We start from the raw sequence: 15,725 nt of genomic DNA, 5'->3' as shown, positions 1-15,725 counted from the left end.
GAACAGAGTCTCTTGCCTTGCACCGTGGTAAATCTGTTGAAAAACACAGAAAGGACGCATTCAGTAACACGTTGCAACATTTTTGAAGAAAAGATGATTGATCGAAACATAAAAATGAATATGGATTCTTCTGAAATACAGTGCATCGCAGGATACATGTATACTTGGTATCAAAAGATCCATGAACTTATTATGAGACACTATGCACATAAATCCAACATTGACCGAATGGATGACTTACACCACTGCTTCAAGAGGGCATGATGGTTTATATTGTTTGTAATAACTCTTCAGCCGGTCTCTGTGGATTTGGGTGGTTGTAATTTGTCGACAACAACTGCCTATCCCACCTTAGGATAAAAACATTACAGTACATCATCATCATCACCATCTTTTCCATAATCTAAGATGAAATAATACATCATATCATTATGTGAAATGTTACGTAAATGAACAAAACACACACAGACAAAAATCTTCATATTGTTCCTACCTTGAGCTGAGGCGGTGCACACCATAATAGTTAGAAGTAAAACGGAGACAAAGGTGAGACTTGTCATTGTGTGTCTGTAGCTGAAACAGATATGATGTGTAGTCTGTACTTCAAGCCCTTTTTAAGCACACCAACACAATCAGCACATTCATCTATGCCTTGAAAGTAGAGCATGCTGCACCTACAGATACGCACACGGCTGGAAAGTAGAGTATATATTTCCTCCCACAACAGCTCACCAGTGTGGTCTTTACCCCTCATCTCACTCATTACTGGTGGTCTGAGGGTGTCAATAGATTTTCCACTGCAGAACTATGAGTTCTTTGTATGAATTATTATAACATTTAGAATCCAAATTATTACATGGGAAATACCCACTACAACTTTACTTGTGATACAAGGGTGTCAAACACTTGAGCTTGATGAAAAGATGAAAAACTGTTGAGATTCTTTGTTAGGTTTGGCATAAATAAAAATAGATCCACTGACTCATAACTTGAGGAATGTTAAAGCACGACACACAAAGGAAAAGCCTTAAGGTAACCAACTACAAAGGTTAGGGTTCACTCCTACAGTACAAGTATTATCAGTCTCGCTTTCTAACACACAGAAGCTTTCTAAAGTTAGGTTTTTGAGTTGAGTGATTTTTATGCTAATGATGTTGCCATACTAATTTTTGATACCACAGTGCATGCAGAGTGAGACAGTACGTTCCTGTATGCTGGTGTCATGGCATTTGCAAGCACTCTTGAGGTTATACATACAAACTCAGATCTATATATACACAGATACACTAAACCATGTTGTTCTGTTCCACTGTAACCTATAACCTGATTTGTTGTCACAGGTTCTTTTGTGCATGACAGGAAAAGCATGGCAGTTCTTTTGAAAAAGTGGAATGTCCCTCCCCAGTGGCTTATCATGGCTGCCTAAACAGTTCCGAGAAAACAGCAGTTAGAGAAGAGTTATCTGGTCATGCTAATTATGTGCCAACAAATCCCAACCACAACATCAGGCAGAAGTGGCATGATATATATTAAGATAATTACTTAATACTTAATTAACTTAATATTTATAATCACTTCTCAGGGAATAGTTTATATTACATGGAATAAGTGCAGTTGTCCAACAGAGGGCATTAGCATGTGCAAATACATCTTATTATAAGCAAAGGAAAAGTTCAAGATGGATGGAAGTTAGTTAGCTTACTGAAAGAGTAAAGTTTGACGTCAAAGGTAACCAGGAGAAAGTGTATTGTGTTTAGGGATACTGTGGTTCATTTGAAGATTTTAGGATAATCGAAATTGATCATGTTTTTAATGAAATGCGTTGAGTAGTAATCTGAGGTTACGAACCTCAGATTGAAGCCCCGGGGGAGGAGGTAAGTGCAATTAATTTATTTGTTCCAAGGCAGAAGAAAACAAGGAAACAGGAGTAAGTTAAGAAAAAGGGGTTTATTTACAATATTTAACGAAAATTGTCTCTAAATGCACAATCAACAGAAAACAACTCCCAAAAGGGAAGCAAGCAACAACGGTCCTTTTTAAAGGGAACTAAGGTAATTGATAAATACAAATGCAAAAATAGTGATAGCAAACTAGCACACACTAGCACACAGTGCAAACAAAAACAGTAAATCATGACACTCTCACACTGTAACACTGTCTCTTTCGCTGTAGACCACCATACTCTCACCCAGAGCAGCTTCCTTCTCCAGCCCTTATACTCTCCACTCATTAGGAGAGGGAAATCAGCCGCGCTCCTCAGGTTGCTGGCTGCAGCACTGGGGGGTTGGCAAGATCCTGCTTAGGGCAGAGAGGGAAAAGACACTAGCACAACATCCCATATACACATAAACGGCCCACAGGTCAGTCGTAACAGACAATATGAAAATAATGTGAAAACATGAAGGTTGTTTATTGTGGTGAACCTGATTCTGAAGCTCCCCTTGGCTGTACAGAGCTTTATAGTGAGTCTCAGCTCATTGTTTTAGCTATTAAGCTTTAGTTATTGCAGCTTTATCCATGTAGTTATTGGGCCTAAATCTAACCAAACTTTACCCATAGCAATGGCAGATCAGAAAACAGTTACATTCAAACTATTTTTGTAATAGTATATATACATATATGTAAGTGTCTTTGAAGGCACTTACACAACAAGTTGTTTCCAGTCAGTAGGAGGAGGATTAGATTGGAAAAGGCTCAAACGTATAGGCCTCTGTGATTTTTGTAGGCCAGGACAAACAATGTAATTAATAAGTCGGTGTTGTTGACTTTTTTCCAAATGTAAAGAGAGCCATGTGATATTTGTTTTTGTTTTTCTGCAGCATTTTGTGTTTTACTCACTCCCATCCTTGGCCTCCACAGTCCTTAATAAGTAGTACATCACCAAAGACAGCACAGAGAGAGTGCATCACATTCACTTTTGAGAATGAGTCCAAATGAGACCAACTGATGACTGAGGAAATGATTAATAAGACTTATATCATAATGCAGAACATATGGTGGATTATCACTCATGAGAGCCAATGCTTAAGCAAAATTAGATTATACTTATAAATCTAGAAAAGTGAACACAAAATTAAAATGAGACCAGGAATTCAACTCTTCTACAGCCATGTCTCAGCCATGTCTTATAGTCGAGTTTCACATGGGTCAATTGTCTTTAGTTAGCATTATCCTGTCTCAATGATATTCTGTTATTATGACTTACTGATAGTCGTGCCACTAAGTGCTGAACTGCAATCACTTTTAGATTGTTCTACAAAGTAGCACTATATTGTTTTCTCATTAGTAGTAAATTGGAGCCCATAAAGATAGTGATATGAGTGAGAGATGTCATGACCCAGTGTGGCAATGTGCTTGGATTGTTGACTTTGATAAATCCTCATACAGTCACAGTTACAGTCATAATCTGACTAAATCTGTTAGATTAACAGCTTTGATAAGGATGAAGATAAAATCGTGTGAATGATTTGCATAAAAGAAACTTTCTTTTTCAATTCATGAATCAGACAGTGCATGTGCAAGTGCAGTTCATGCTTCCTTCCTCATTTTGAGTAATCGCTTCTGCTTTTTATTTACATGGAATTCTAATGTTTCATTCAAAAAAAAAAGAAAAAGAAAAGTCAAGGATTTGTAATTCAATATCAGTTGACATTGGTAAGGGTGCTCTGTATAAAGCTATACATTTTGAGATGTATATAAATTATTTTTACATTAAATTACATTACATTATTACAACATATAAATACTGATGTTTTTCTGAAGAGTTTAAGCACATGTCAATCTTCATCTTACTGTGGATTGTATCTCATGTATGATAATGTTATCATCAAGCACATTAATTGCAAACACACAAACTAAAAATAGTCCTTCTGTAACAACGACAAAAGACAGGTTGATGAGATACAAACCAAACAAAATTTAGACTACAAACGTCAGGAAGTGTAGAGTAGGTGTCAGTGCCAATTTTTCCTTCTTCTTTAAAGATCATAATAATGTATATATGAAGGGTTAATAAGGATTGTCGATCGATAACAATGGCAGTGATTTTCTCACCAGGTGCTGACATTTATGGATGTTAAAACACATTTTCAGCATTATAAATTTTGTCTTAACCATGTTTTTGTTCTATATAACGTGTCTCTGTTGTGACATACACACAATTTACAGGATTAGTCCCTTAGGACTAAACTACTGTATGCTGTGGTTTTATTTTCTTTGTTATCAGCAGATCTTGTCCTTTGGCATAGTGGCCACCCATTTCAAACCTGCAAGCTTCTGCAAAATTAATTAGAAATACTTTAGTACCTTCTTAAGACAGAAATAGGACATGGTTTTTTGAGAAATAAAGCTTTGGGCCTCATCAAAGCATACTGAGAAAGTATGAGATCTGTCTTTTTGCTAAAAGACTGGACATTGACACTCAGCAACAAAATCCCAGGGTCTCTGCAATTTGCAGTTTTAGTTAATTATTACTGTGAATTAACTTTTTTTATCATTATTCACTGAAAACCATAGACTGTATAAAAGAAGTGGATGTAGTCACCGTTTTCAAGCCTTGAGATTGGCTGGTAGGGAACTACCATGTTGATTTTTTGCAACCAGCGGCACCGGACGTGATCAGATTTGGACGAAACGGTGAAGTCAGTGGCTCCAGGTGTGACGCTAGCTAGCTTGGTTAGCAAGATGCATCTGTAATTGATGTTAACTATAATTTTAACTGCGAACAAAATTTTGGCTAGCATACAACAGGCAATAAACAAAAGGTACTCACCAGAGAAAATGAACAACCAACTCTTAATAAGCTTTTTCACTGGCGCTGGTTAAATTTATACATTGCCGGATGCAAGTCACTTTGCCAGATTGACAGGTTACTATGGTATCGATTTGTCAATCACAAGATAGTCCTGCCCTAAAGCATACTCTGCTTTATGGTCTATTTTTCTCTAAATTGGACCATAATTTACTAAGTGAACATCTTACTGTATTGAAGAAGACAATAATGTAATGGAACTGGTGTGACACCAAAATGTGTAACCTATCATATTCTGTGACCCAAATTGGAAGTTAAGCGCCAGAGGCTTTGTTGACAATGTGAAGTAATTGCAGTTTGGTTGGGTTTAGGCACCAAAAGTACTTGGTTATGGTTAGGAAAACATCGTCGTTTAGGTGTAGTCACAGAATCTGGTCACAGATTTTGGTGTTACACCGGACTTCTTTTTGCAACCAGAGGAGGGGCTTGCACGTTCGCCTCACTTGTCAGACCTGGAGGTTCCCGCTTTCTGAAAACACTGAGAAATGTGGTGGGCCGTAATATGTTACTCAGTTACGCGTTACTGTAATAATATTACTTTTCCCAGTAACTAGTAGTGTAACAGATTACTATTTCCAAAATAGTAATATTATTACAACTATTAAAGGTAGGATTTTTCACAAATGTCAAAAATCGATTATCTAACTGCTAAATAGCGTTATGTTGACAGAAAGCAAAAGGCTGAACTCGGAGGGCAGCACCAGACAGTCTGTGGCGAGCACAGAAGCACATCGCCGCTGCTGAATGAAAATTTCACATGGTCATTGATATCAATGTTTCACTTGCATACAGTGCACTCATGGTAACACTCAAGGCTAGCTTCCTCTCCTCATTCTTCTACAGACAGCTACATGACAGGTGCTGTTGTAACAGCTCCAAAGTTAGGTCTTTGAAAGGCTGTGCAAATTTGTGTGTTTAGCGAGTGTGTTAGTGAGCAAATGTGAGAGAGCGATCACTGAAAGCAAAAGCATTAGCATAACTTGTCAGTCTGCCAGTAAATGTATGTGTAGGCCACTGTGTGTCCGTTAATAAATGTCTGTTGTTTCCCCAACTGATGGAAAGTGAAGGCGGTTATGTTGGTAAGAGGTTCTGAATTTCGGTTTCGATTACTTTTCCATTAATAATCTAGCCGTAGTACTCTTACATGTAATAGGGTGAATGGCGTCGCTGTCATTGCCACTCCAGGCTCGCAGCTTGCATTTATCACAACAATAGTGTAATGCTTATATGGCACCAACACGACTCTTCAGCAAGCAAGCTATAGGAAGAAGCAAAAAGTATTTAATGTACAGTGTAGGGTTTTTTTTGGAAGAAGCTAGCTCAGAATTCTCAGTATGGACATCATGGCAGAGGCTGTGAAGAGACTGAAGAAGACGTCGAAGGAAGCAAGGAAGAGAAAAAGATAGAGTCACCATTGTCACAAGAGACTGGACAATAGTATATATATTATAAGTAAATATGCAAACTGGCCAACGGGAGCTAAAAGAGCTGAAAGGATGCTGGACACATGCTGAGCTGGCGTTCTTTCTGTTGGACTAGTAAATAATAACTTAGTAGCTAGCTGGCTGTCTCATGTGTTGTTGCACTTGCTTTGTTTGCCTGTTTTAGCGAAGTTTTTGACACAAGCAAAATCAGCCAGAGGTTTCACAGACTTTATCAAGTTTATCTGCTAGCTATGAATATTTAGTTGATGTTAGCAAGTTACTAGATAACTCACTCGGACATCGGTTTGTGCTCTTGCGCCGCACGCAACATTATGCTGCTGCTGGTGGAGAACAGCGCCATTGTGGGGTGGCACTTGCTTGATGTTTGGTTGTTTTAGCAAAGTTGTAACAAGTAACAAAATCAAAACAAATGCACATGTACAACTGTCCTAATTTACACAGCTGTGAATTACACTGTGAAATGGTAGGAGCACCAAACGGCACTAAATAACAAATCTTACATAATGTTACTTTAATAGACATTTGCAAGGGCCACACATTCAAAATGTTTAAATGATTATTTTAAAGCAAGCAAAACCCAGTCAGTGCAGATTCAGTTGCTTTTTGTCTGCAAGTAAACTGCAGTGAAAATCAGATATTCATTATATTAAAGAATACATTTCTACTTGCACAGTAATGTCGATCCTTTATGCTCTGTGAATCGTCTAAATTATAAAGGTCCCCTCAAACAAGTTGAGACATGTAGCTATTATGACGGTGCATGCAAGGACAAATGACCAAATTTGGGTGGAGGATGTTTGGAAATATGCTTCGGAAAGCCTTAGGATCCCCTTCCTTCCCCTTTTCTTGCCATTTTACCGACCATGACACCCAGCACCAGAGAAATAGGAGGGATAGAAAGAGAGACAGATGACGCATTGGGCAGAGTGACACGTGATGTATACTTTAAATTGCTGAAATCAGCAAGATTTATATAAATCATTTAAAACACCATAATATGGATATTACAGTTAACTAGCCAGGTTAATAAAGATCATTGCTGTTAATACGGTAAAATATGAATCCCACATTTCAATGTATTTATCTGTTCTCTATTCTAGCTTACCCTGTTTAGCACTCGGGGTTGGAATGTATCCCATTATGCATTGTGTAAGAATGTGGGAACACCTTGGACAGGATCCCAGTCTATCTCACAGCCAACATTTATAGACACAGTTTTAGTCATGTTGCCATGCACAGGCGATTAAAGTTGTCAGTTAACCTAAACTTGCATGTCTTTGTGCTGCGCCAAGAAACACTGTGAAGAAACCCTCAAGAACATGGTACGAATATGCAAACCCCGCACAGAATACATTTAACAATACTAAACATAGGATGCACCTGCTGAACATCTGCTATATTAGGTTTATTTGTTTGTTATTTGTAGATAAATGTATTTTATTTAACTTTAAGTTAGTTGTTACTGACAGGCATAAATGTAATAGAAAAAGTAAAAAAAAAAAGCTCAGTCAATGTCATGATGAAATCACAAAAAAAAAAGGAATTGGTCAGTACATCCTTTCCCCCACCCTGAACCCACACACACTCTATGTAGAAAGCCCTGAGAGTCAGTTCATCCGGTCAGTTTGCCCTGGTTCCTCTTTTCATAGTATAAAATCGAGCGGTCTGGTCCAAGAAGATAAGTCGTCTCCATCTGCCAGATCAAACGGTCAGCGTCTGCAAAGAACATCTGGAACATCTCACGCAGTAACCATGCAGCTGTGCATCAGAAGACTGGCATGCCTGGCTCTCCTCGCCGGGGTTCTGGCAATGGCAGCAACGGCTTCTGGTAAGTGGCCTGTCAGAGATCCTGCACCATATTACAGTCTGCTCCAGGACAGCACACATACCAAACCTGCCGTGCAGATTTGAAATGGTTCTGATGAAAATAATAATTTATTCAGATTTTATGTTGCAAATGAAAGAGATGTACGCTCATAATAACCAGTCCTTGTTTGTTTTGTGAAAAAAACAGAAATCAAGATAGTCAAGTGCTGCACTGAGGTCAGTGTCATGAATGTCACTGCTCCCATCTTGGGCTACAGGATCCAGAGGAAGAACCCCCCATGTGTCCGCGCTGTCATGTAAGAATCACCTCCTTATTTTATCAAACAGAGTGATGGTCAGAAATGTTATATATTTGAAAATCCAGTAAATATTGGCTTTGTGCTTGTGGTTAAGCTTTTTTTTTTTATAACCCAGATTTGAGACCACACAGGGAGAAGTCTGCAGCCACTGGAAACAGGACTGGGTGTTTGACAAGATTAAGGAGCTAGAGTGAGTAGGCCTTTGTCATGTCAGTCAGTCTCAGTAGTGTCCATTTTTGCTAGTTGGTTGCTTCAGACATGATATATCAGGTATACTCAGGGACAGCAAAAACTGTTATTTGAACTGTTATCTCTTCTTTGTGTGTTTTACAGGCAGGCCCGCAAAGCAAAGAAGAACAGTACAACCTCCGGCCCTTAGAAAGCACTCCTCGCCATTATGACTATCTATAGACAATTGTCTTGCATTAATTTAAAATATTTAAAATGCTTTCTAATGTTAGTGTGCCATATTTAATATTTATTTCTAGCTCTATTTATTTGTCTTTTCATTGTCTTTATCATTTCTTGTCTGTGTTCAGTTAACAAAAAGCTTTACAGAGATTAAAGATACAAAATGCGTCTATGATGTGCATACAGAGTAATACAGCTGATCATCTGATGTTTGCTGTACACTAAATAAATGTTCTTGTCCTCTTACCACATCTGTTGTTGTTATTATAATCAAAGGTTGCTGCGCTAAATCAAATGAGCATCAAGGCCTCATCATGTAGCCAACAGAGGCACAGTTATTTTTTACAAATCGACCCTGCCATCTAGTGTTGACATGAAGTTACTTCAGGATAGTTTGGATGAGAAGAGCGAGTCACTGAGGGAGTCACCTTGTCTGACTCCTGCACCAACCCCTTGGGGTGCTGATCTGAAATAGCACAAGAGACTGCCTCTCTGCCAGTCATGTCATGCATTTGCATGAGCTCTGGGGGGCAGGACAGCTCATTGAAAAGTTTTCAGACACCTTCCAGCAGTTTTGCTGGCAGAATCTTTTTCTAAGTATACCAGGCACACATCACGCCACTAAAACATACACCATGCGGAGCAGCAGTCTACGCAGTTTGTGAGCCTATTGTTGGGAAAATATAGCTTTTAGTGACGATAAAGGGGCTTTCCTATCCAGGCATTACATGGTATTTTAACATATGTTATAAGATGGTTTAAACCACTAATTGCTCTCTAAAATAAATTTTAACAATAAATTAGCCTTGGCTACATGGAAAGTTACATGACACACCTGTGTTGTAGTTTCATTAAATAAATGTGGACAATGGGAGAGCACTATGACGTAAATTTATTGGATTATTGGATATTAGCACATTAACTTGAATAAGCAGGAGATTCATAGCAGGAGATGAAACAACATAGTCACAAAATCATAGAAAAACTATGATGTTTATGTTAAGATTTGTTAAGTGACTAAGCACATAATGTACATCAATGATCTCAAAGCTGATCCTCTGATTGTCCCCACCCTACTTGTGATTACATGGAGTATTCGGGAGCTGATGCTGATGTTTAGGCAAGTAAAAGTAGTTAGCTTTTCTTTACTTTTTCAGAGATAATATCCCCGACATGACTGGATTACAATAGGTCCATTCTCTCTCAAACATTCACTGAAATTTTAATTTCAAATCTCTAACACCACAACCTAGTTTTTGCTAATAGAAGCTTTGAGTGCTGTTTGGGGAAGTGTCCGTGGTATGGAGGAAAGATCCACTTCCATCAGTAAATGAAGAAGTTACACTTTTCCTCATCTTGGTTTCACCTGCAACAGAGTCAGCCTTGGACATCTTCTTCAGTTTGGAACTATAAAGAAGAGAAGAGTTTTTACTCAAACAAAAGAAAACACTGTTTTAGCGTCCATGTCTAAACCGAAACTAGTCTCATACCTGAGTAATTCCAGAGTTTTCCTCACCCACTCATCCTTCTGTGTTGCACATATCTCAATCTTCTTAACCGTGTAGAAACTACAATAGTGAGACACATTATCAGACACACATACACTTATAAAGAGCACTATATATACATTAGTATAATACATTAGTATAGTAGTATAGGTATATATATATTTATGTTCCAGTACATATATTAAAACAACACTTTTTTATTGAGGAATATAAAAGATATAAAGTTTTTCTGCAATTTTCTTTTTTTTAACAAAGTTTTTTTTAACAAAGTTTAACAGATGCTTGCAAATGCATAGTGTTTTACTTTATCTTACAGTAACACAATGTAGCCTTGCAGAAACTTGAAATAAAATAAAGTCTAATATATATGATTTAAATCATGACATATCTGATCAAAAGAATAAGTATCTGACCAAGTATTCAGTCCTAGCTTTCAGTACTTTTTTGGTACACTTTTTGACACATTTCAGTCAGTACAATAAAAAAAATATATGCAGGTTTGATGCACAGATTTGTTGTGTAGTTGGATTTTGTCAATCTTAAAGATTAGACAGCTTCAAACAAATAACAAACACACACATATCACAAAGATATGGGGCAGACCAAACAGCTGCTTTGATCAGTTATGAAAGTCAGACAGCAGAATGCTCAGTGGCTTATTTTTATGGCAAGAAAGTCTACGAAACCTTAGTGCTGCTTTCCACAAAACAATTACAAGCATCTTTTATATATATATTTAATAAGTCCAAACAGTGAAATCAGTTAGTCTTCACCAGCGTCTGTCATAAAAGTCTGACATTCTTCTCTAGTCTAAATTCAAAAAACTTTTAGCCTCTTTACATTGGGTACCTGTTTATTTTAGGTTTGATTTTAAGATCTTATTGATTACTTTTAAGGCTCTGGATTATGGTTTGTATCTTTTAATTTCTGCCTTTGCATAGTTTGAGATCTTTGGGTAGCGGTCTCCTGTCTCTTCCTGAATCCAGGCTGAAAACTAAAGGGGACAGAACTTTGATGTCAGGGCCCAGAGGCTCTAGAACAATCTGCCTGAGGAAATTCAGTGTCTTCTTTTATGTCTCTTTTAAAAACACACTTTTATCAGAAAGCATATCCTGATTTTATTTGAGCTGCCTGCTTATTTTAATGTTTTGATTTTCTTGTTATTATTTCTTATTTTTGAGACCATGAAATTCAAATATCATAGTCAGCGATTCAGATTGGGACTGGCAGGGTTGTAGTTTTGTTGGAGAGAGTCTTACATGATCGCCTCGATGCGGCAGTTTTCCGTGGTTGTTTGTTCTCTGTAGCCTTTTATACGCTGGAACGGTACTGGCTTCCTATTGTATCTTGTACAACAGGCTTTGCCCATATGGGAACCTACTGCAAACATACACACACACACACACACAAACACACACCACATGATTTACTGTTCAGTTCAGCTTAGGGTCCTGATGAAATATCTACTGTATTTTAATCCGATTGACAAAATTTGATGAAATAAACTTACAGGCAGCTGGAGCCGGACTGAGCAGGCCCAGTATGAAGCAGAGGAGAATGGTTGTCACGGTGATCATACCTCTGGGAGCCATGTTGACGGTGTGAAGAACCAGCAGAGAACTTGCTGAATACATAAACGCTGCACATATGTATATATACCTGTGGATCTACACATGTTTTTTGTAACCTGTGGCTCCTAAATTGAGGACAGGAAGCCCACTATTGCATCATGGCAGCCAAAGTTGCAGACATTGCACTTTCATCACAATCTTACACCTAGATTTTTTATGTGGGCATGTGAGAAAATCACTGCGGAACTGGTGCAATGATGCATTAGGTTCATATTGTCTCCTTGGGCTCTCATCTATATTTATGCTTTCTGGGTTAATAATCGTGCTGTGAAGTTCTTCATACACAGCACTGCAGATTCCAGTTGTCACACATTCTTCGCTTCATTTAGATTTCTCTAAAGCTACCGTATATTGCTGCATATTTAGCTCTCAATGCATATGCATGCATAATTGCACTTAAATGGAATTTGTTACACACAATATTGCCCTTCTCTTGCTTCATATATTTATATTAGTTGACAAAAGTGATTGTAATATCGTTTGTGATAATTCAACATTGCAGCTTAAAGCTGGAGTCAGAGTGTTTTACATAACCACCAATCTTGAGATTGTTTTGCGGTGAGAACTGATGGAGTATGAGAGGCTTGTCAAAAAAAACCTCCTCGTTAGCATGACCTATTTAGACTGCAGAAAGCTGACAACTCCAAATCTAGCTCAGCTGACCTACATAGGCACAAAATCTATGTTGTAAACACTCTATAACATACTGTACATCTCAAATACTACATGTTTAAGCTCTAAATGACTAGTTGTAAAAATTAACACCGTACTACTGAAAGCTGTGAAATTCATGAATGAATTCATGAACACCGTACAGTCACCATGGGCTTTCAGCGACCCCATTTTTACACTACATACAGTATGTGATTGCATCTAGATATTTTGCCAGCCAATACCTAAACACTAAAACTAAACTGTACGCTATTCAGGGTGATACTCAACTGATCCCTGAAGGAGAAGTCTATTTTTACAGGCAAATTGAGAGTGTGAAGGTTAGCAACAGATTACGGCCACTATAGCTGATGGGGATTCAGTTTGTCTTGCCACTTCAGAAACACAGATGCTTACTGTCATAGCATGGAGACCATGCTGCCAGTTGAATGAGTCTTCAAAGTCTCAGCACATGAAGTGTAGGTTATTAATTAGTAATTAATAGGTGTGTATATGCCAGAAATGTATTGATTTTTCAGCTCCTGCGCCCCCAGACGCTGACTGAAATGACTCTTTCTTCCTCAAAATTAATGCAGAAGTGAGCTGAATGGAAAATTTGCTTTTGCTATATGTATTTCATTCTATGGGAAATAAGGAAACACACCCTGATTGCTTTATAATTTTTTTCTGAGCTAATATATTTCTGTTAGATCACAATATTTATGTCCTCTGTACCAATATTAAGCTTAGGTCGTTACACTTACTCAGTATAGTTTTTGTCTGTTACAGCCTAGAAATCACCTTGTCTGATCTAGGATGCCTAAATTAGTTCTGACTGTTCTGACCTTTGTCATTTCGTGTCAGATCATGACTCATTATGTTCTCATTATGACTTGCCCAACTTCAGCCCTCCTTGAAACCTCCTCTGTCCTTCCATTTGGCAGTCAGGCCCACACATCTCAATTTAGCACATCAGACAAGCTCATGCCACGTTTGATGGCGTCCAACAGCAGTTTTTTCTACCTTCACCCACAGTGTTAGTATGGGCCACTGATGGATGTCAAGCAAGACATGATAAATGGATGTGATGTGAATGTCCCACACAACCTGAATATCTGTCATAACAATAAGGATTGGTAGTCAGATATGAAATGCAAATCAATCATTTTATTTCTCAAACTGTAAAATAAGATGGTCTCACCACTGCTATACACGAAAGTCATTCAGCAGCGGAGAAGCAGTAAATTTAACAGTGATACTTTGGGAGTACTACTTCGAATACTAAGCACAAATCATGTCATAAACACAGTGTGTGGCCGCGTTTTCACAAGTTCAGGGGCAGTTTATATCCTTCTAATTTATCCTTTTTCTGTGTGTTAATGCAGATGCCTGTGTGACCTATTGCAACTTCTGTTAAAGGGAAAGGTAATGTGATAAACTGGACAATCGCCTGGTTTGACAGCCTAATCCCTGCTAATCCTCCATAAAACACAGGCTCTTATCATCATCCCAGCTTTCTAAAGGAAAGACTCACAAACACACACACAGACACACACGTTCCTGAGAGGTTATAGCACTACTTCAAATGATTATTCTCATTATTGATTCATTTACTTGAGTTTGTTTTTTGATCATGCGATTATTCATTTTTGAGCCAAAACTGTTGGTTCATTTATTGACTAGTCGAGCAACAGAAACCTAATTAGAAATTATTTTGATAATCTATTAATCCTTTATTTTTTAAGAATTCACTCTCGGTTAACTCTTTTCTCTGTTTTGTCTTATCTGAAAATGTCACCTTGGAAATTAACTGGCAGATTAACCAGTGATGAAAATAAATATAAGTTGCAGTCCTAAATCATTCAGTCCAAAAAATGTCAATAATGTATTTCATTTACATATCACGCATTTACAAATACAACAAAAAGCTCGGAAAAGTTAAAATCTGAGAAGCCTAATGCGGAAAATGTTTGTTATTTTATAAACTTCATAAATGACTTAAAGCAGCAACAGATTGTATTGGGGCACTTTGAGCAGTGTAACAAGCTGTAAACACAACATTGACAAATTATCACCTTATCAACGTGATTGGCTTAAGTGGTCGCAAATACTTGGCTATTACAGATCCAGCAGACACAAAGCCTCATTAGCATTCATTCAAAACACTCCGTAGGGCTGAGGGGAGCTGCAGAGTTGGGTGATAATTCTCTATCATTTTGTCGCTAATAGTGACTCCTTTCACATCAGAGGTAGTCATTTGACCCATTGTTAATAGAAAAATATTGATCAGTGCAGCTTTAACAGTTAATCCCTTATTAAAATAGTCATGTTCTGTTTACTGATTAAGCCATTAATAAAGTAATTGTTTCAGCACTACTTCACAAGAAACTCCTTACAACCTTCTCTCTTGTCTCTCATCTTTACAGAAGCTACTACTACACTCAAAGGCAAACATGAATTCTAATAGCATTTTCTTGTTATTATGCTGTTTGGCAAAAGCAACATTTTGGCCAGTGTGTTTGCTTGAGGGTGAGTGTGAAACAGACCTTTTCTCCTCCTGGGTCCCTCTCCTTCTTTTTGGAATCATGCTCGTGGACGGAGGGCAAGAAAAGAGGGAATGGGAGGGGAGGGAGGATGAGGGTAAAGAGAGGGGGTCACCATTGAGTTGTCCACCCACACAAGGACCCCTCTGGTCACCTGCGTGGGTTTGGGCCAAAAGAAAGGCGAGGATGCGCACACATACACACAGGCACACACAAAGAGAACAAAAACGACAGCTTTCTAACCCCGAATGTCAACTGTGGCAAAGGGGCTAGGAATCAAAGCGTTTTAAATTAGCAAGAAACTTCCTCAAAAACTACAGAAAGGGTAATTGTCAGTATCCTTAAAAGCACTTCACAACAGAGGAGAGTTTAGGCAGCAAGGAAGGCAGCAGAGAGATGAAAAAGCTCTCAAAGCACTTGGCTGTGGCATGATCTTCAAAAAAAATGCCTAGTTTATCATAATTAGCATCGTTCCAGACTGTCAAACCCGTGAGGCACGGAAAACAATGCCCTCTTCAATATTTTATTGAAGAGTTATGGTAAATTACTTGATGTATAATTATGTGAGCCCGGCAGAATCTGTCCTCACCGTCTCCTCCT

The 15,725-nt window shown here is 38.1% G+C and overlaps 1 protein-coding gene and 1 long non-coding RNA gene across 3 annotated transcripts; both read right to left on the bottom strand.

Annotated features, from left to right (window-relative positions):
- Positions 1–290: 290 nt before the first annotated feature.
- Positions 291–1,888, bottom strand: LOC119902197. Its single transcript, XR_005444311.1, has 3 exons — positions 1,849–1,888; positions 494–499; positions 291–350 (listed from the first exon to the last, which is right to left on the bottom strand). It is a non-coding gene; the product is annotated as an uncharacterized LOC119902197 (long non-coding RNA).
- A 7,778-nt stretch (positions 1,889–9,666) lies between these two features.
- Positions 9,667–11,948, bottom strand: ccl20l (C-C motif chemokine 20-like). Of its 2 annotated transcripts, none has more exons than XM_038718211.1 (4): positions 11,811–11,948; positions 11,560–11,680; positions 10,283–10,360; positions 9,667–10,199 (listed from the first exon to the last, which is right to left on the bottom strand). In XM_038718211.1, exons 1-4 carry the CDS (start codon positions 11,932–11,934, stop codon positions 10,052–10,054), a joined length of 471 nt encoding a protein of 156 aa, XP_038574139.1. In that variant the 5' UTR covers positions 11,935–11,948; the 3' UTR covers positions 9,667–10,051. The 2 variants fall into 2 exon arrangements, with proteins under 2 accessions (XP_038574139.1, XP_038574140.1); XM_038718212.1 differs by having other exon boundaries at positions 11,560–11,677.
- Positions 11,949–15,725: the final 3,777 nt, after the last annotated feature.

Source organism: Micropterus salmoides, unplaced genomic scaffold, assembly GCF_014851395.1.
Source record: "Micropterus salmoides isolate LMB-PRFRI ecotype aquatic unplaced genomic scaffold, ASM1485139v1 Ms_hic_scaffold_14, whole genome shotgun sequence".
Classification (NCBI taxonomy): Eukaryota; Metazoa; Chordata; class Actinopteri; order Centrarchiformes; family Centrarchidae; genus Micropterus; species Micropterus salmoides.
The sequence above is the reverse complement of the archived record's forward strand: the minus strand, read 5'-3'. Positions and strand labels throughout refer to the sequence as shown.

Excerpts from the sequence above, each read along its gene's own strand:
- ccl20l (XM_038718211.1), bottom strand. The coding sequence starts at position 11,934 with ATGTATTCAGCAAGTTCTCTGCTGGTTCTTCACACCGTCAACATGGCT. Across the intron at positions 11,681-11,810 it reads CAGTCCGGCTCCAGCTGCCT|TAGGTTCCCATATGGGCAAA; the intron begins GTAAGTTTATTT and ends GTATGTTTGCAG. Across the intron at positions 10,200-10,282 it reads AAAACTCTGGAATTACTCAG|TTCCAAACTGAAGAAGATGT; the intron begins GTATGAGACTAG and ends TCTTCTTTATAG.